This window comes from Strix aluco, chromosome 4 (assembly GCF_031877795.1).
Source record: "Strix aluco isolate bStrAlu1 chromosome 4, bStrAlu1.hap1, whole genome shotgun sequence".
Lineage (NCBI taxonomy): Eukaryota > Metazoa > Chordata > Aves > Strigiformes > Strigidae > Strix > Strix aluco.
The window spans coordinates 13,493,538-13,514,604 of NC_133934.1; the positions used below are offsets into that span (position 1 = coordinate 13,493,538).

General features: G+C 40.5%; 2 protein-coding genes across 3 annotated transcripts in view; one reads left to right on the plus strand and one right to left on the minus strand.

Annotated features, from left to right (window-relative positions):
* The window catches only part of MAN2B2 (mannosidase alpha class 2B member 2), a 32,319-nt gene extending 24,552 nt beyond the window's left edge, over positions 1–7,767 (minus strand). The window contains exons 1-3 of the mRNA XM_074822061.1: positions 7,591–7,767; positions 3,974–4,120; positions 192–297 (exon numbers count right to left, since the gene is read on the minus strand). Of these exons, the coding sequence (XP_074678162.1) occupies positions 192–297; positions 3,974–4,120; positions 7,591–7,716 (379 nt within the window). The 5' untranslated portion in view covers positions 7,717–7,767. The remainder of the gene's footprint in view (positions 1–191; positions 298–3,973; positions 4,121–7,590) is intronic.
* Positions 7,768–11,133: 3,366 nt separating this feature from the next.
* Positions 11,134–21,067, plus strand: part of PPP2R2C (protein phosphatase 2 regulatory subunit Bgamma) — a 201,548-nt gene continuing 191,614 nt past the window's right edge. The window contains exons 1-2 of one of the 2 annotated variants that reach the window (XM_074822067.1): positions 11,134–11,164; positions 11,367–11,447. In XM_074822067.1, the coding sequence (XP_074678168.1) occupies positions 11,149–11,164; positions 11,367–11,447 (97 nt within the window). In that variant the 5' untranslated portion in view covers positions 11,134–11,148. Of the gene's footprint in view, positions 11,165–11,366; positions 11,448–21,067 lie in introns of those variants that run through there. The other variant, XM_074822073.1, reaches the window with a different exon arrangement.

Consider the following 21,067-nt stretch of genomic DNA (forward strand, 5'->3'; position numbering starts at 1 on the left):
TATGTTTTGTTTTTTTCAAAGCAAAGATTTTTATACAGATAATCCACCAGCAAGTAAAAAATAAAGAGATGCTTTAATCAGTTCTTGAAGAGTAAGAAAATAATAGCAATCTTAGGGTGGAGAAATGAAAACAAGCAAAATCCCTGAGGTCATAACAATGTAAAATAAAAGCTAAATGCAAATATGCATACCCGTCAACTGTAAAATTTGATCATCAATTAGTGTCACAGCTTCATCATGCATCACTTGTCCTCCAATGACAAATTCCAGTCGTCCCTCCTGAAGCAACTGATGGACCTATGATATTGAAATTAAGACACAGAACATCTTTTCAGTCTTGTTCAAAAAGGCTGCAAATTCATTTCAGATCACAGCACATTACCTAGACACAACACTTGTCAAGAAGGCAACCAGGAGAAAAGTGGGATAAAAGGCTGTCTGTACTGAGTGCTATCAAAAGAAGGGGAAAAAACCAGCATACTAATGCGCTGCACAGTGCATTGATTTACCCACCTTACACTGAAACCAGGTAGCAGGCACAAAGGATGCACTGCCAGGTAGGCCTTGACCTTCTGCTGTTTCTCAGTAGGGCTGTTACCATGCCTTTATACTATCTAAACACCAGACTTGTCCCCATACGCTGCACTGGCAGCAGCCTAGGATCCTGCCTCAAGGCAACTAGAACTGAAGGATTAAAACAGAAGATACCAGTGCTTCTCCCAATGTCTTCTTCCTGCTGCATCTGCCTTGGCTTAGGGAAGGCACTGGGTGGCTGGATGAGAGAGCAATATGCAACCCCATGCTAGCAGCAACGGCCAGGCTCCTAGGGTTTCCTTTAGTCTGCTACCTCTGTAACAGTTTGGAGACTGAGATCTGTGAGATCCAGGAGGGAGGGAGAGAGCGTGTCATCATACCGTGGCCACAAACACATCCCTTCTACTCTGTACGTACCTACCTTGCCTTCAGAGCATAGACAGGTTGCTCAACTTGTGAGAGACAGAAAGCTTTATTAAGAAATAGTTATTCCACACGTAGCAGGTTTGTCTGCCTGATAAAACCACTACTAATCTTCATTTCTGGTCTCTTTTTCCTAGTTTACAAACTGTCAATATACTATGACCTGTTCAGCTGTTCAAGGTTTTTCTGGGGTTTGGGTTTTTTTAGTTTCAGCCACTAGAAACAAGAAGTATGCTGACAAATACAACTTTCAGCAAATGTGCTGGATGAAGTGAGGGGTGGTGTTTGGAGGGAGGGAGTAATAGTCTGTGTCCCTTTCTAGAAGTGTTAGGGAGTCTTCTGTTTATATAGTTACTTCACTACCTAGAACTTCAAAGATACCTCAAACTTATGACAAAGGAAGTTTATATAAATATGTATTTTAATCTCCACTTTTTTTTTTTTTTTTTAATCTGTCATGTAGGATGCCAGTTCCAGAGCTATTACGCTTATTTCCCCAGGAATCTTCAGTGAATGCCCCTGTGTCTGCTCAGATACAATGCCAGATTGTCAATTTTGATTATAATCATTTCTCTCGTTCACAATGTTGTGAAAACGCTCCAGGGCTCAGCATTCATAAATTAGTTCCAGCCAACTGTGGTGACTGATTAGCATGCTGGGAGACCAGATAACTGATATCTGGTGTCAGCACAGAACAGGTCCTGACCTACATGAAAAGCATCTGTGGCTATGATTCCCCATTTGGATGGATGTCCAAAAAAGATACCTCTTTGGGCCATGGAAACATTTTTTTAATATAAGTTTTGTGGAACCACCAAGAGGCTGAAAACACAAGAACAATAATTCAAGTAATTTAAATAATATCTGATCCTAAAAAACCCCCAATATCTCTAATGAGAAGCACTTTTGCTGACCAGAACTGGGCAAAATAAAGGAGGAACCAAGGAAACAGACACAGCAGTACTACAAGCAGCAGGTTGCTACGGCAGTAGAACATATCTGTGGTCCTTGGGACAACTACTAGTATCCTTACATCAACTTACCCCTCCAAACCAGATAGAAGTGGCTACACATCTTTATTCCCCTAGTTAAAACACCCAGACATCAAACCAGGGTAAAGGAATACGAATTGTTCACACAAGAAAATACTGTGGAAATAACATGCACTGAGAACTAAGAGGTTCATACCTCGCGGAATACTGCTGCAATACGTTTCACTCCTATGTATTCTCTTGTCTGAATTGTAAAATCAGCTTCAGTACCCAGGCTGTACCTTTTACTAATTTTTAATGCTACTGCTCTAATCCAAAGCAGACGTTCCAAAAGAAACTAGAATTAAATCCTGTATTCCAAGTAAAATATTAAATTAAGAAAAAAAAATGACAAAATTAAAACCAGAGAGCCTGTAGTACAGAAAATCATTAATGCTAGAGTTCAAGTGGAAAAAGCAGGACAGTAATGAGTGACCCAATTTCAAGGCCCAGTATTTGCAACTTGCTAATGTTAAAAACATGCCACTTATCAGCAAGCATCATAGCTCTTAAATATTATTAGAGATTAAATATTTGACACACAGGTTTAGGAGAAATTTGTTTGTAATAATTTTAATTTTCAGAGAAGCAACTATAAAGTAACTAGAAAACTGACTCAAAATGCATAAAAGCAACAATTATCAGTAATTAGGCTAGGAAATTAAAGGCTGAATCATATGTACTGGTTTTGTACTGCTGAGGTCAAATGTAATGCACATTTATTCTTCTGGATTTCACATAAAGCTAAAATAGATATTAGACACATGGTCCTTCATATTTGGGTTACAGCAGCATAGCACACTTGAAATAAGATCAACTTACCTTAGAAAGTTACTCTTGCGTACTTGCACAAAGTAGTTTCTGTGCTATTTGTTTTAGTTCCCCCAGCCCAGACTTTCAGTACAGTTTTCTCATTAAAAAACAGACAAGAAAATTGTCCTGCAACAGGTAAGTATGGGCAAAGGGCTCACACAAAAACAGTGAACTGCCTATACACAGCAAAATCTCTCATACAAAGGTCAGCTGCACACAGGTTGTAAGCTATTATTTAAATACTAAACATTACAGAAAATTCAGAATTTAGTGAAGGACTAGGTCAAAAAAAAACCAGACAAGAGGTGTCTTTTTTACATGAGGCTTTAAAGATCTAGCACTTTAAACAAACTGAAATGTAAAGTACTTGCAAGTAATATTCTGCTTTTGGCTGGACCCTGGTAACAAAACAGACCACGGAGTTCTGAGTGAATACTGAGTGAGTCCTGAGTATGGGAAGCTGCACATGTATATTCTCTGGTTTTAGGGTCCAACACTAAACATCTTGCACTGCAATGCAACATACAATCAGCTGATAGGCTATCAGCCCAGTCTTTGATTTCAGCATGTTTGTTTCATGCCAGAGGAAAGAAGAAATGACAAAACTTTACAATGTCTTTGCTAAGGAAAAAAACAATCCTCAATTTAAAGCTCTAAAGACTGAAAGGGATCACAGCTTATAAATAAACAAACCCAAAAAACAGTTATTGCTGTTGAAGCTACAGTCATCTTTGTTGGCATTCTTGGTTACGCAAGGAAGGTTTTTGAGCAGTACTTAACTGGAAAGAAAAAAAGTTCCTTCCTGTGAGCAGTGTTAGGCAGCAGTTCATGAGCTTCAGATGTTTAACAAATATTGGCGCAGCCTCTTTCAGAATCACCCACATCTTATACTAGCATGCCCCCAAATAAGAAAGTCACCGATGAAACAAGAACTGTAAAGTGTAAAGAATCTTCAGTGCGAAGGTTACTACCTCCTACAGCTCTAATCTATAGCTGGGGTTTTAACCTCTTGCAACTGCCTTTAGAGTTAAGGTCCTTTCAATACCAGATTCAGAGACAGCTTACAGAAGACCTGAGTAAAAAGCAAATGGCGAAGTACTTTGCTCTTCCTTGTCCCCTGAAAAGTGCATGGATTCTTTGTTAGCAGGAAGTATGGTTCCAGTACAACTTACCTGCTGTTTGTGCGTATCTGTGGCTACTGCATCCCACCAGAGACGAAAGAATTCTTGCTCCACAGCAATAAATTTGCGCTGCTTTCCTTTCATTAGCTCTTCTACAACAGTTGTGTAGACATTTGCTGCGTAAGCGTGCATACTTTCCTGCAAAAAAAAAAAAAAAAGTAGAAAATAAACTGTTTTGCCTATATTAAATGGGCTGTTTTGAACACTCATTGGGCTTGAGAAGAAAGAGATCAAAAAACTCACATTTGTTGCACACTTCCTTTGTACACTCAGAAAGACCGAGCTCTCCCTGATTACATACAGCCTGCGGACCCTTCAGCTCCAAAATACATCCTCTGACTGGGAATCTGACTAGATCATGGTGTAGTTTTCCCCAAGATCTGCAGACACCAATACAAGCTTTCTTTTTGAGGTACTGTGAACAGCTCACCCTATTCTCATTGTTTACTTTAAATCAACAATGCCATAAATGATGACTTTGCACCAACATAGTTTAAAAACCCACATGCACACTTTATTCTTCCATTTCTGCTCTTCTTCTGACAGCCTGAATTATCAGGATTGTTTCTTCAGAGTGAGTACAACGCTGTGCTGCAGGTGTGCATTGGCTGGTACAGTACAGTGACACAGAAATAACATAAGTTAAACTACTATGGCCCTAAAAGTTTCAGCCATGAAAAATAACTCCATTCTGCTTGATGTTTTAGGATAAAGTAAAACCAGACTAGAAAAGGACGCTTAGAACAAATTTGACTGTTGACATTGAATCATTCAGAATCTGTGCATCTATCCTACGTTGATCCTAAACCAACTTGTATTTCAGAATGAGGTCTATGGATTTTACTGAAACGCCAACATGATAGTGATAATCATCAAATAACTTATCAGACAGTTATATCTTATCCTATGGCATCAAATGAACAACATCATGGTAATTTTAAAATTGTGCACATGAAGACACTTCGTGCACTCTTACCCTTGCCGGAACAACTTCTGCTGACCAGATAGTCTTCCACCCTTTACTTAATTTCACAGTGATATATAATGTCCAAAGGCAACAGCAGAGAACCGAGAATTTCCTGCAATGTCTGTGTTTTCTCGTAACAAAGTTATCTGCATATTATAGCACAGTTATTTTAACACTAACCATAACACTTTTCTGCTTAAACTACTGGTACTTGCTGAAGAACTCACACCACAATACATGCACATACATCTTAAAGTGACTGACATACAGATCTCTCACCCACCTAAAAACTAATGGGCATGATATGTAAAAATATTAATCCATAGTTTTAATTTAGGCAGATTTCCTATATGAAAATCAAATAAAGGGGATATAAAAAGGGGATGATGTGATCCAAATCAGAAATGAACTTTTCCTAACCCCCCGCTTTCCACAACTGAAATCCAGCTTTGTAAAAATGCTAATGTGTCATTAGAAAAGGAAAAATATTTGAGTGTAGGAGGAACGGCTTAAAATACTGTAGTGCTTATCTGAATAATTACTTGTTCAATGATTTCTTGATCAGATCTTAACGGTTTTTTAAAATCAAGATTATGATTAGATGCTTAACACAATGTGAAATTTTAACTAAGGGAATAGCTTTTAAGTTTTACTAATACGCAACAGTGACACACTCAAATGATTGCTAAGGAATTTTAATTTTTCACTGGCAACTGGCCACAAACAATATGTCCTAAAATCCAAGTATATGTACAATGATTGCAACATCAGGCTCAATTTTAGTTCTCAACAGTTAAGTGGAGCACACTAGATTTAAGAGCTGAACAGGGACTTTTCAATACTATAATATTCTGTGTGGTAATTTGCTGAAAATATTTTCTTGAGGTATTTTGGATATTAAGGCAAGATAGTGTTTATTCCAACTCGAATTACGCTGGACCTAAGCAGTAAGGTATTACCTAACCGTACAAAATTTATAAACCCCAGTTGTCTGGGTGGGAATTGAAAACAATTGTTCTCACAAACCAGGATACTTGCAAGCAACAATAAGAATCTTCTTTCCAATTTATATTTTCCGTCAGCTAATGAGATACTCAGAAACAATAAGCAGTGATCCAGTATAAATAATCAGGTAAGATTTTACTTAAATATAGATTTTAAAATTCTACCATGATGTAAAATTGTTTTGTACTGCAATCTAGACAATGGTGAGGTGCCTTTCACATCTATGGTAAGATATATCAGTCAGATGCCACATCTCATGTAAATTATGGTACCACTGTTATTATCAGATTGCAGCAGATAGCTTACTTTGAGAGGAAAAAGAAAAAAGTTTTATTATACATCCAATGCTGGAATTCTCCATCAGTACTGTAATTTCCAGCACACAAGGAAGATTACTGTTCCAATATCATAAATGCTTACTTTTCACATTATAAATGGAGAAATGAAACACTAAAAAAATAGTATGTTGTCATGAGTGAAACCTAGTAACTAAGTAAACCAAAAATGTAAAATAGGTTGGGATCCACCTTCACGTTTCACTTTACTACAGAAGCATTTGAAATTATCCACAGGTGACCTCTGTGACTTTTGACTACAGGAATTGCTGATGCTTGTAATTTAATAGCAGAGGAAGTGATGCTTCAAGCAATTATATCTTCTCAAAAAAAAAAAAAAAAAAAGTGTTTCATTTCTCTCCGAGATCTTTGACCACTAACTGAACCACAATAAAAAATAGTTTAGTATTCTCTTATGCAGTTTCTGAGTAGGAGTTTGAAGTATTAAAGGAGAAATTCACTGATCTTTCTTAAAAAAGGAAGACAAAATATATGCACAACAGAGATTCCTTGGTGAGCCATTAGCTCTTTTTTATCACAGTTAAACATCTGATGTCATTTCACTCCAGCAAGTGAAGTATCCACAGCACCTCTCACATAAACGAAAGCGATTTGTACTAATGAAGAAGGATTCAGGATTCTGACTAACAAATATAAAAGGTACTAACACCCCACCTGATTTATTTTGCTCCGTATCTCATCAATTTAGCAAAAATTACTTTGCTACTACACTTCCATAGCACTAGGCTCCAGCCCCGCCCCAGCCATCGAGGACCTGGCACCCTGCTCTCCTCCCTAAGAAAAGACGTTTTCACAGGGTTTTGCGTTAGTAACAAGATAAACAAAAAGACCAAGAAAATCCGCCACATAATCAAAACACACCATCAAAGAGATTAGAGATTTTCCTTTAAAAAAAAATAAGGAAGCCCCTCAGGAGCATCCTGCAGAGCACTGACTCGCACAAACCCAAGCCCGCGGGCACAGCTCCCAGGGGAAGGGCGCAGGCTCCGCCCAGCGAGCGGCGGGCCCGGGGAGCAGCAGGGGCGGGGGCACAGCCCGGGAGAGCCGCGGGGCGGGACAGGCACCTGACGGCGATTTACGCGCCGCTCCGCGGGCGTCAGGGCAGGGGCGGGCATGCCCCCCGCAGCCAGTGTGGCACGACTGCGGGGAGTTTGGCGAGCTCGCAGGCGCGCAGGGAGCCGAGCCGAGGTCGGGCAGCGGAGAGGCTCGGCCCCATCCGCCGAGGAGCGCCCCCCTACCGCGGCAGCCGCCGCCCGGCCCCGCTCCGCAGAGGGCCCCACCTGCACCGTGTAAACCCAGCCGACGTCCATGTGGCTGTGGGCGACCACGAAGGCCCGCAGCGCCCCGCGGCCGCCAGCCGGCGGGAGGAGGCCGAGGAGCAGGAGCAGGGGGAGCGGGTGGCGCATGGCGGCTCCGTGGGCTCGCTCCCGCCTGCCCGGCCGCCTTCCGCGTCCCGCCGCCGCGTCCCCGCCTCCCGGCCCGGGGCGGGGAAGCGGGCCCTGCCGCACCGGCCCCTCCGCGCCGAGGCGTCAGGCTCGGGCCAAGGGAGCTGCTTTGTTAAAAATCCAAACCGAAACCAACGCTACAGCGGTTTTCCTTTGAAGGAGGGGATTTCGCGGCACGAGGGGTGACTCCGTGTTCACCCCCAGCTGCTCTGCAGGTCTCTGAGATCCCTACGGACCCCGGGGGTCCTGCTGGCTCCTGTTGGTGACGCTGGGGCTGGTTTTCTTATAAAACTAGTTTGCTCAGGGAGAGGTTGGGTGCTGCATCTTGGACAACTATAAATCCGTATGGGTTTTTTGAGGAAATTCTTTTAAATTGAACACAAGTTTCTTATTTCAGGGTATAATAGTTCATTATGGATTATTGTCTGTGTCTTTGAAGTTTTGAGGTTGTAGCAAGATTAAATTTTATGTGGTTGACCCTCTGATCCCATTTAAATTGGTTTTATCACTTGTTTTACCACTGCTAGCAAGAGGTAGACCCTATGCTGAGAACCGAAAAGGTAGACTCTTGTGTCTGCATAAAATCCTAGTGAAAAGGAAAAAAAATCCAATCCATAATTAAAAAACGTTACAGCATAATGTAGCCCAATCCCCTCAGAAATTTTGTCTGCAGTTACATCAGTTTCTGCGCAATATATAATTATGATACTAAAAGCCAAACCAGATTAAACTATTTTTTTAAACTTTGACTCTTTAAAATATACAGTAATATAACTTGACTACCTTTGCTTAAATTCTAGTTCGAGTAAATTACATGGTTTTAACAACCTTACAATCCTGAAATGACAGAAAATACCATGCCAAACTCTTAGCTCATTTCCAACAGTCCAAAAGCAAAGGACATCAGATGAAGGGGGTACACACTCCCCCACCTTCACGTTTGTTGATTTAGCATTACTAGTTTCCAAACCTAGTTAAACCAGTCATCTCTCTGAAGGAAACAATCACAAATAGCTTAAAAGCGTCCATCTACAGACTTACACTGATAAAAGTGAAAGATTAATTCATACTGAACTAGCTGGCACTTGGGTGCAAATTAACCCATCTCAATATTCAGGATACCTGCAGGAACAGATCGTACACTGTAAATGCAATTTGCATCTTTAACAAACAAAGTTTGTAAATGTTTGAAGTTTAGAATGAAAAATGCTATGTAAGTCAGTAATATTGAGTTGAAGTGCATAACATTGCTAATTTTATCCAAATTATATCTAATATGAATGGATTCTCCCAGAACAGGGCCCTTCTTTGCTAATTAATATAGTAGACTAGAGTTTTCTCCAAAAAGAATAGGCTAACACTGGTATGCTAAGGTTAATTTTATTTATGATAATACCTTGTCGTGAAGAGCAATCAAGGTCTGTATTGTAGGTAATTTGTAGGGGGGGTAAGAATCACTGTAAGCATCTGGATGAAGCTTTAATACAGCTCTATGATATTTTTCTTTACCTCAAATCATCAGCTTAAACCTTGTCAGTTCCAAGAAAGCTAGTGCACATCCAGCAAACATATGGCTTGGGGATATATATACACACACTGTCTAAATGAACTGGTGTTCTTTTACCTCAGAAGGCATTATGGTCTCTGTAAGTTAGGTGAAGTTCCCAAAAAAGCTTAAGTGTTGGCATTTTGCTTTGTTTCTAAAAGTAGCTGAGAATGTTTGCAGAATGTTACTCCCATTTTAAACCTATTTCCTTCAGAAAGTGTAATTGTCCTCCTTTCACAAAGGCCACAGTGTGACAGTGTCTTGGATGCAGTGGAGAAGAATATAAATATTGGAACAGAATATTTTATTAGGAAAAATTGAATCAAACTGCCCACAGCTTACACACCTAAAGGCATCAGGAGGGTCTTCACTTGCTGCAAAAAGGATGAATGTAGGTATATCAAGTAAAATTTATGCCAAAAATAATGCTTCCCCACCATTTACATACCATTTCACAAATAGCAAAAAGCTAGATGAAGGAGCCAGTGTGATTGTGCCATGACAGCTGCCTATATTGGTATTTTATTCTCTTGTTGGCTCCTAATCTCTTAGTATGGCTTGATTATAAGCTTCCTGTATTATTTCTTAAGCTTTTCTCATTTGCCCGTACAAAGTGTGTTTGCCGTCTTTGACATGAGCTGTGCTATATGTGGGCCTCTGACACCGTCACCTCAAAAAGACAGAAGACATAGGCAGGATGCTGCCAGCTATAAGCTAAGCAGTCACAACCGTGTTAAATTAACTCTCAAGAAAGCCACCTGGTGAACAGAACAATTAATGTACCTTTGCATTTCCCTCCTGTCATGTTTTTGGGGTGGATGTCTGTAAGAATAAAGGCATTTATTAACATAAGTTCACTCTAGCTGACTGTTTCAGTGTTTTAAAATTTGCCATTCTCCTAAACGTTTTCCAGCGGAGGCAAAGGTCACTACACAGAGCACTTAAGCTTACTCGGTAACAGATTTGCTGTCTTACTTACCTCTGATGGATGCTGTAAAGGCAGTTTGTGGATCCACAGGGGTCCATGGACCAGACAAAAACCACTCTCCAGCCTTGCAGTGATTTCAGTGTATATAAAACCTGACAATTTACATGGTATTTGCAGCCTTTATCCGTAAGATAGCCTACACGGCCTAGGGATGGTAAGAGAACCGAGGTGAATGTCCTGAGGACAACGCAGCCGCCGCTGCTCGGTGTGGCGAGCCGGGGGAGGCCGCACGGACGCTAGCACGGGGGGCACTGGCGAGGCCCCGGTGTGCGGTGTTCTCCAGGGCCGGTGTGTCCAGGCTCCCGGTGCAGCCGTGGGCGCCGGGCCGGCCGCGTCCCGGGCACGCGTGGCTGAGGCGTTGTGGAGGGACGGCACAGCCGCGGCTCGCGGTGGGGAGTGCATGACCGAAGCCGAGCCGAGAGCAGGAGGGGTCCGCCACGCCGGGCCGCGGAGGGAGGCGGCAGGCAGGCCGTCCCGCCGCGTCCCGCCGCCGCCCTGGCCGGGGCTCGCCTCGGGGAGAGCAGTCGCCCGGCCCGGCCCAGCCCCGCGCCACCGGCAGCCCCTGAGGCCCCGCCGCGGTGTCGGGGGCGCCCCGCGCCCGCTCACACCTGTTGGGGCCGCGGCGGGGCCGGGCGCGGCGGGTCCTGAGGAGGCTGCGCCGCCTCCGCCGGGAGCTCCGGGCGGAGCCTCCCCTCCTTCCCGTCCCCCCTCCCCCGGCTCCCTGAGCGCCCCGAGGCAGCGCCGGCTGCCTGCGCCGCCCGCTCCGCTGGGAGAAGGAGGAGGCGCCCCAAGCTGCCGGTGCTGGGAGCAAAGCAAATAACAGTTCAGAGCACTGGGCGCCTTTCGGAGGGCAACACCCATGTCCCACAAACAGGGTATTTGGAGACGCTCTTTCTCTCCTGACGCCCTCTCTCCCCTGACGCCCTCATCCCTCCGTTCCCTCCTCTGTCCCCTCCATCTCTCCTCCGGCTCTGCCTCTCCCCTCCGCCGCCCTCCTTCCCTTCTCCCTCAGCCCTCTCCTCCCCTGCCCGCCGGCCCTGGGTGCCCCCGACTGACTCTGCCTTTCTCCCTGCCCAGTTGGCGGCCCCCCAGGCGAGAGCGCGGTTGACTGGTGCCTCTACCAGCTCAATGGAGCAGCCGAGTTTGAGGTCTCTGAAGGTGAGTACAGGGGTGCTGAGGCGGGGTGCGTCCCCTCAACCACTGCCCCGGCCAGCAGCGTGTGGAGAAACGCGGCTCGCTGGTGGGAGAGTGGCCGTGGCAGAACGCGGCAGCCGGCCCGGGCGTGGGGCCTGTGGGGTGGCAAAGATGGCGCGTGGGCCCAGGGCAGGAGGGGAGGCGGGCTGGCAGGGGGTGCGCGCCGACAGTTTGCGTGTGTGAGGCCTCGTGTAAGTGACTTGGCTGGTTTTGTTTTATTTTTTGTGGAAAGTTGGGTTTTGCAGCTAGTGGCCTAGGTGACATCAAGTCTTCTTGGCCTTGGTGTTGGTGGCTACTGGTGTGAGGGAGGCAGCGTAGTACCTGCTGGAAAGTGTTCTGGCCTTTTTTTTCCCCCCTTAACTTTGAAGAGAGGGGTAACCTGGAAAGTTTTATTTTTGAATGTTCTGCGATCAGAAAAGGAACAGCATTCGGTGCCAGAGCAAGAAAGTCTTCTCTGTCTCCGAACCATGTATGATTTTGAACATGCAGAGTATTTAAACTTAGGTGCCAACCTATATTTTCCAGTATGCCAGATGGATAGCGTGCAGTGTCTGTAAGCATATTTTGGTGCCTGTTTGGAATGAGTTAAGTGGAGCTAGGACCTCATCTCAATGTTTTGGTCTGTTGGTGTTACACATTTCTGAGAGGAGTGCTTTCACTGTTTGTAAAGGCTTAAAATGCATGACAAGTTTGGCTGGACTGAAAAACTTTCCAATACTGAGGCAAGTGACACACTGTAATAGATTGGCTTCAGGTTCGACGTTAGGGAAAGCTTTTCAACAGTGAGCACTAAAATATATGGGTGGGTAGTCAGTGAAGATATTTAAGGTTTGTTTCACAAACACAGGTTAAAGTGATAACGCTACAGATCTTGCCTTGGGGCAGGTGGATAGACTACCTGTTTGGAGTCTCTTTTAGCTTTATTATCTGTGATTCTGTGAGATGTGAAGTTTTATGTCTTGTTATGTCTTTGGAGAAGTGATTTAAATCCCAATGTCCTAATAATAAGCTACAGCTTGATCAAGGCTTTGGACTAAGTTTTTTTTTTTTCCCCCCCAATTATTCCGTGGTGGTCTGTATTTCAAGGTATACTTAATAGTGTCTGTAATTACACACACTTGCATACTAAAGCATTTCTCAAAATATGTTGTAATTTTGTGCCTACATGATTATTTTTTTTTTGTATGAAACTGCATACCAAACCAGATGTGATGACGATAGGTGGGGGTGGAAATTACATCCGTGTGAGGGAGTGTAATGAGTGAGTGACAGCATTTCTTAGGCATCATAGAATGTTGAAAACAAGCTTTAGGTTGGCGTTTACTTTCATTTAAAGATTTGAGTGAGTAGAATATGCTTCTTAACCTTATTTGTCTGGGTAAATACCAGTGTTTCAGCACTGCTTTGAGACTATAATGTTTTCTTCTGAACAGGTGTTTTATTCCTTTGATTTTTTTTTTTTGTCATCTTTTGTCACGTGACAATTTCTTTAAATTAGTTTGCTAACCCTGACTTCAGTTCAGTGTTAAAAAACACTGGCAATTTATGGATGCCCAATTTTACTCCATGACTTAAACGGAAATATTCCATGTTTTCTCTTGTTTACTCAGCATGGGAATGTGTGAAAGTCGGAGAACTTTCAGGAAACAGGCTGAAGTAGTGCAATTTGGTCACACAAGCTATAGAATCAAAGTCATCTGCAGGTAGTAAACTCCACTTATGTTAGTGGGATTATTTATAAGTATGACATACATTTTCCAAAATACATGTTGTCTGTTAAATGCCACTGATACCCAGTAACACAAAGAGCACTATAATCACACTTTGCGAAGTCAAGAACAACATTTAAAAGATAGGATAGCTGTGGCAGGTGGCTTGACCGCTTTTGCATGCCAGTGTTTTGGATAAAGTCCAAACCTTTCCTTTGCTGAAGTTTGCCTCTAAAATAACTTAAATTATACAGAACCAAACAGAATCCTTAGCTTAAAATGGATTGTTCCTATGAGTTCTAATGCAGATTTTTTTTTTTATCCTTACCCCAGTTCTTCTTACTTTTCAGAAAGGCCACAACTGTTGATTGCAGCTGCATTGGTTAGGACCACCTAACCACTAGATATTAGGGCTGCTTAATCTATATTAAATATTGTTGTGTGTTTATCTATCTAGATCTATAGATATATATCTGTATAAACATTTACATATTAATATTCTAAGATCAGAGAATCCTCTGGGCACCTCTTGCTGCTTTTGCTATTGAATGCATGCAATGGCCTTGCAGTACTCTGTCAGACTTTAGAATTGTGTTCTGCAACATTTCTGTCTTAGACTAGGAAAGAAAATTATTCTTTTTTCAAAAATAGATGCATTAGATTAAAAACATTCATTTACATAACAGAAAAGCAAAATTGCATATTTCAAATGCAAGGAAAAATAGAGCATAGTAAGTAAAACATCACAATCAAAGCCAAGATAATCATGTTTGATTTAGTCTTGCTGCCTTGAAACAAAACCCTGTTTCAAATATTGCTACTTCTATAATTAACGTCTAAGTGAAAAATATATTTTATTCATGCTAAAGATCTCAAAGCACTTTGCTCACATTAAGTGCAGCCTCACAAAAGCTGAATGAGGAACAGTATTAGACTATCCATTTACAGGCTAGCAAAATGAAATACAGACGTTAAGGATGTGATTTTTTTTATAGAAGCTGAATGTCAGCTACTAAGCAGTTAGTATTGGGAGTTCTGAAAAGTCGAATCTTGTAGTGTTTGCCCAAAATATCTAGTGGACTGATAACAGGACTGCTTATTCCAGACCCTTTGCTTTAAGTTCCAAATCACATTAACTTGTTGCAAACTTTGTATAAGTTAAAGCATGTTTGAGATATTTTATGCTGTGAATTCTAAGCTGGCATTATGTTATTCTAGATAGCATTATAGTCAGTAATGATTATATGGTTAATGGAAAGATTTAGTCAAAAATCATATTTTTAGTTTTCACTCTTAAAGTTAGCCCATTAGAGACTTGAAATTGGTTTACAGTGTAAATTTTCTTTTCATCCATTTTGTAACTTTATGCTCCTGTGTGGCTGAAAGCCCTGTTGACATTAGTGCCTTGTGAACTGTGATGTGAACTTTCCTGTTACTTACCTTACGCTGCTCTAACATCCTCTTTTATTTCTGAGTAATTCAAAGGGAGATTTATTGAGAAGATGGATGATATGCTAGTCTGTTGTAAAGGTATGTTTGAATAATGTACTATTTGATGGAGCTGGAAGACTTGCCAACTGATGAATATGAATTTAATCATTGTCAGGTTTACCTCCAATAGCTTTCTGTTTACTGTAATTTTCAATCAAAGCAGTAAGTCTGGATTTGGTTCAATACTGTCTTTTTCATTACTACATGAATTCCATGGAAAGCAATATGATTGCACAAGTTTACAACTGAAGTAACGTCCTTGTGAGTCATGCCTTCATTAGTAAGGTCTAATTAAATAGGAAGTCTCCATCTGTAGGTGCTTTTGCATCTCAGTCCTTTTTTTGGCTGAACCAAACAATTGATTTTTTCCTCAGCCTCATAAAAAAGGCATGGTAGCAGCTCTTCTCTTAACACTTCACGGTTTGCCAACATTTCTTTTGAAGTATGATCGCCATGAATGGATGTTGTATTTCCACAAGGCCTTGGAAATTGGGTGTGCTCTACAGTTCTGGGCTCTCAGTTATCTGATTTGGAGATGTAGCAAAGTGAACGTGCCTCTTCTGCACCCCACAGTTCTGGGTTTCTCCAAAGGAAACTGAGGTGCTTGGAAGGGACTGGTACACCCCTTGTCTCACCCCAGCACACGTTTAGGACACTGCCAGCTTGCACACAGCACTGCAAGGTGCATCACAAGGCTCGCGTGCACCCAGATATACCTTCTGATGCCATCCATGTATGTGGATGATACTGTTATTCCAGTCCTACTTCATACATCCCTGTTTATACATTCAGCACCTCCCTGTATTTCATCCCTCTTTATTTTACAGTCAGTTATGTTGGTGTTTGGTTGGTTAACTATCAGTGATGTCTGGGAGCTGCTGCAGCACAGGAAAAGGGCTCCTGTCTGAAAAATGTTATCATCATACTTTGCTCCCATTATGATATTATATGTGGCTGTCTAAGACCAGATCCAGTAAAGTACTCTTTACAAGAAAATGTGGTATTTGATTATACTTCTGTTTGTTGCTGCGCAATGTGACGTTAAGTTTCAATATGAAAAGTTTGGCATGATAGACAAAGAGGAAGGATTAAGGTATACTGAAATTATATTTAGTCATATGATAGCTTTACTTCTAGTGATATTTAACTACAATAATAGTCCATTTTGTGATATTTTTATCTGTTGTTTCTAGAGTCTTTGTTTATACATGGCATGGATTTTTGTGAGAATTGTTCAGATATTCCTGTAGATTACTTTTAAAAAAAGACTTTTTGAATGACAATAAAATACTGGAAAATATAAGTACTTGTTATGAAAAGGAAAATGTGTCTTATTTACATTTCTCATTTGTTGTTTCCTATTCTGTGTTTCGATTAAGAGTTGGTTTGATTTTTATAGAATAAATTAATTTAATTAAGTACATTAAGATTATTTAATTGCAGTGATTTATAAAATCCTTGCTTTCATAGAGTTTTTATTGGAACTTAATATGGGTGCTAGAGTGTGTTGTCTCCTAAGAGTCATTGTCATTTGACCATAAAACAAATACTTTGTTAACACTTTGTTTATTATTTTCTTTTGTAGATATCTGACTGAAAACATTAGCTCCTTTTCAGTAACCTGAAAAGTGGTGCTGCTATTTGGATGAAGCTTGAAAAACAGACTAAGCTTTTTTTTAACCAGTTTTTCAGATTTTTCTGCAGTTTTCAAGGACTTCACTCACTCCCTCTAACATGCTGTACTTGTTTAGCTAATTCTCTGGCTCTTTGGCGCCAGAAGTTGCAGCCTTCATCATCTCAGTTTCCAGGATGTGGTCTTCAGCCAATTGCCTTTTTACACTCTAATCTCCCACCGATCCTTTTTCTTTCCTTCCAGTCTGCCCTTTTTTAATATCTCTACTTACATACGCAGTTGGGCTTCCTAGTTTCTGTTGATTTCCTCAGCTTTGATTTTACTTTTCCATAGTCCTCTGTAACTCTTCTCTCTGCTAAGGGGATTGGGGGTGGGGGGGTGGGGGTCTCAGTCCAGTGACTGTTGCAGAGTCTGGCAAAGGGGTCTCCTCTCTGTCATCAGAAGTCTGCCATTTGCATCAGATGCCTGCACAGCAAATCTTAGCTCTTCTTCCTCTGTCTCTCACTATTTCCAGGTCTACAAGGCTTACCATTTCATATGATCCTTTCAGTTCCATCCAAATAACTCCTGGCAATTTTGATCTTTTCTGTGCTTGAATGATCAGAATTTCCTTGGGTGTTTCAGTTGGCCACATCCTTCAAGATGCAGTCAGTATACATATCACGAAAGATGAAATCACGTTGTTATGCGCCTGTTTATGTGGGTATTAGTAAGTCAGAAATCATGCTTTCAAGTTATCTAGTCCAGAATTTAACAGGGACATATTTTATGCTCCCTCTTTCTCATTAAATATTCAATAATTTAATTTACATTGTGATTTTGTTATAAATAATAACGCTGGTGAGGTACACTGATTTCATTTGTGCTACAGCTTTGCTGTTTAGACTAATTTTTGTATTTAAGTCAAATGTTATCATTCAGCTTGAATAGTGATGGACAATTTAAATAGAATTGTCTGTGGTTCCAGCTGAGATGCAGAAAAATCACCAGGTCCTCACAAAGCCTTCTCTTTCATTATAGGTCAAGTCTGAAAGGCAGGGTTCCTTTATGGAGCTGAATTTTATATAGGGGTAGAGAGTACCCATTTTCTGATCTTTCCAGTTTATAAATGTGCGCAGAAATTGCCCAAGCTGTCTCAGAGAATGTCTGAATAGCTGATGTGCAGAGAAGTTTTTCCTACTGTGCCTTTTTTTTCTGTGTGAACCTGTCAAAGCTGAAAGAAATTCCGGGAAGATAAGATTCTTCTGTTTCAAGAATTAAACGCCAGAAGCTTAACTTCTGCAAATGTGAAATCAGAAATCATATGGCAGGCGATATAAGTAGGAAAGTGACCTGTTTTTAATATTCTTATTTATCAGTTCTTTTCTGTGAACTGCAGTAAAATGCATTTTTCAGTAAAATCCAAAGAGATTTAAAGCAGAGGTCAGTATCTTTTGTTTTGCATGTTGGTACTGTCTGATGGAAAAATTCCAACAGTGTATTAAGCTCATCAGGGGATTCAGCTACCTTTCTCTATTAGTCTGCTACTCAGATATAAACTTCTTCAAAATAAGGGTCAGTAGCTTGCATCTTTATGTCTCTGAGTGCTCACTTAATGGTGTATGACAAAGCCTCAAAACAGTGAAGGGTCTTATGTAGTAGCCAAATTCTGCATCTTGCAGTTTAAGATGAATTGTCATTGTTTGGAGATCCAGAAGAGGGAGCTACCTCATAAATTTCTAGCAGTTTTGAACTTAACAAAGTCTCCTTTAAAACCCCTCATCCTCATGGATTTTTTTTTTTTTTTGGAAGACTGCATCCAGATATTTCACGTGATGCCTTTCTGGTCATCTGGTTTATAGTTTGCTGATTTCTAAGGACATCCTTAGAGACTTAGTTCTTTGATTTCCTTTGGTTTTCAGTATCAGTTCAGTCTTTAAACATTGCATCTGTATAGCACCCTAAAACCTTTGGTTGATATAATGATGGCAGTCCCTTTTATTTAATCTGCTGAGTCTTTTTAAACAGATGTTTCTGACTAGCATGCCATGGATGTTCATAGGATGTTTTCTGTGGCATGCAGGAAGAACTGTGGTGGCTGGCCTTCTTCAGTGCAACTCTGAGATGGAGGTGGCTTCTGGGCCATTGTACTACTTTTTTCTGTGTAAGGCGTGTTTCTTCTGTTTGTCCCAGTAAGCGGATACAGATAGTATTTTGAAAATAGCAATTTATAAGTAAAATGGCAGAACTAACATGCACACTACAATGTGCTTTCCTTCTCTCTCTCTTTTTTTTTTTTTAAGAGCTGCAGTGCAATTTATGGTGAGTTAATATATCATTTATGGGCTATAAAAGTAAAGGACCCACCCACTGGGGGATAACATGCACTTATTAAAACTTGTAGTGATGAAAGAAGACCAGACTTTTCTGGCCTAAAGTACATGTTAGCTAGGTTCCGGTATTCGTTGATTGGTTGAACTCTAGATTGCTCCCTGCTATAATGATAAATCACAGCTATCATACCTCTAGGTTCATTGTTGGTCATTTTGTGTTAAGAACTGATGCAGTGGTGCGGCTTTGTTTCCTAAGATAACTAGAGTACTGAGAAACAGGTGAGTCATTTTCCAACTGAATATGTTCTCTGGTTTTCGTCATTAAGAGCTAAGGAGGATACTCTTAGTATTATGAAGCTTGTCTTTTTCATCAAGAAGGGTAAATACAGCACTGTGGTGTTACTTCTTTGTGGGTGATCACCCCTATATATTTCATGCGAATTTTGAGGTGTCAGTGGAGCCTTCTTTTTCTGGAGATAAATACAGCATAGTAAAAGTCCTTGCAGTGCCACTGAAGGGTGAAAATGGAAGTATTTCATTTGTTATTGACATTGGATACTGCTGCATGTGGTACTATCCTGCTGTTGACTTGATTCAGATTTCCAGTTAGTAGATCTAAATACAACTGCTTTCATGGAGAGTACCAGTGGATTCTATTCATACCTGTATGTGGTATTGTCGTGTGACCTTCAGATGACATATGCAAACTGGTCTCTTAGAGCATTTAGACCTTACATGAAGAAGTTGTGTACAACATTCCAAAACATAAATGTACCAACATGAAGAACTCTGTGGCTTACTTTGGGTTATTTTGTAAAATGCTTCTGAAAATTCTTTATGTATTTTTACATGCATAGAAACATGCATGTGCACACACACATTTTTTTTCTAATGTTCATGCAAGATTTGTATAGAAATCAAAGAAAGTTAAATTAGATCAATGTACATGTATTTGACTTTTTCTTCCTCCAGGAGGTTTCAGAATAAGTACATAAATACTATTTGTTTTATATACATAATATTTTGCACATGTGTGATACATGTCTATTATAGTTTTTATATATAATATTTTAAAGTATTTGTATGTTCTTAAAACTGATGACCTATGTGTATGTTTTTAAGTCTTCCATTAAATAAATTTATTTTCAGAATGCATACATTCCCCAGATGTTTTGGCTATGTTTACTTACAAGCACATTTTATAGAGGCTCATGTCACAGCAAATAGAGTTGACAGTTGGGCTGATTGCAGGAATATGCAAACTGTTAATCTCAAATCTTTCTCCACCTATTCTATTATGTAATTTCTACAAAATACTCAGAAGTATGATGCAAGAGACAGTTCCATTATTTTAGTTGGAACCATTTTGGTATTGCAGTTAAAGATGATGTATTCAATTCAGAGACGATTATGTCTAGACACTAACAGGGGCCATTGATTTGACGTTCTATTCATAGAGAGGGCATGTGTCATTCAAAAGGGAGTTGTAAAACTAGCACGGTTGCATTGTTAGTGATGTGCCTTTCCATTTCAAACAACTACCATAACTAATTACCGTATTTAGTAGAGTCATCTTGGAATCCTGAAATGAAAATAACCCACAATTTATTTGAGAAATACGAATTACATTAGTATTCCTTCTCTTTATATCGAGAATAAATCCTGTGTTATGACTAGACTCAAAAATGCAAAGTAGAAGTGTTATTCTTGCAGGACTTAATGATCTCCTGTTAGACCTGTCTTATTGTGTAATCTTCATGATCTTTGAAATGTTTAATTCAGACTGTTTTACGTTGATACCTGATTTATCTATCAGATAACTCTTCTTTTTGAAGGTTCTTTGATAAACTCTTGTGTTAGCATTATAAACTGCTTTGAAATGGAATGTTTATCTGGAAATAACTCCATGCTTCAGATTTTGTTTATTTGTAAGAAGCCCTAACTTGGAGTCATTTGTAATGATATGCAGAGTAGATGCAATCAATTTAAAATAAGAATGAGCTCACATTTGAAGAATAATTCTTATTTTTCATGAACTACAATTTGAAAAATTCTGAATTTGTTTTTTTTTCTTGAGGTTTTTCATGTGAACAGGTAATTATTTTTTGTTTCTTAATCTTGGCAAGCTGTTACTTTCAGTGCATGCTGTCTCCTCTATCCTAAACCAGGAAAGCACAGCCATTTTTTGCTTTGACTGCTTTTCCCGTGTTTCTTAGCTATTTTGCTCCCTAAGAACACTTGCCCTGGTGGAACATCCACCTTTCTAAGTGGAAGCTAAGGAGACCTTGCGGCTCTGTCGCGTGCATTGGGAGTGTAGCTGTACATTGATGTTTCTTCAGAGAGGTGCCACCATGCCTCAGGAACTTTGTGACTTTATGTTGCTTTTTGATTTCCCCTTTTCCTCATACTCCTCCACAGTAATTAAAAATCTTGCTTAAA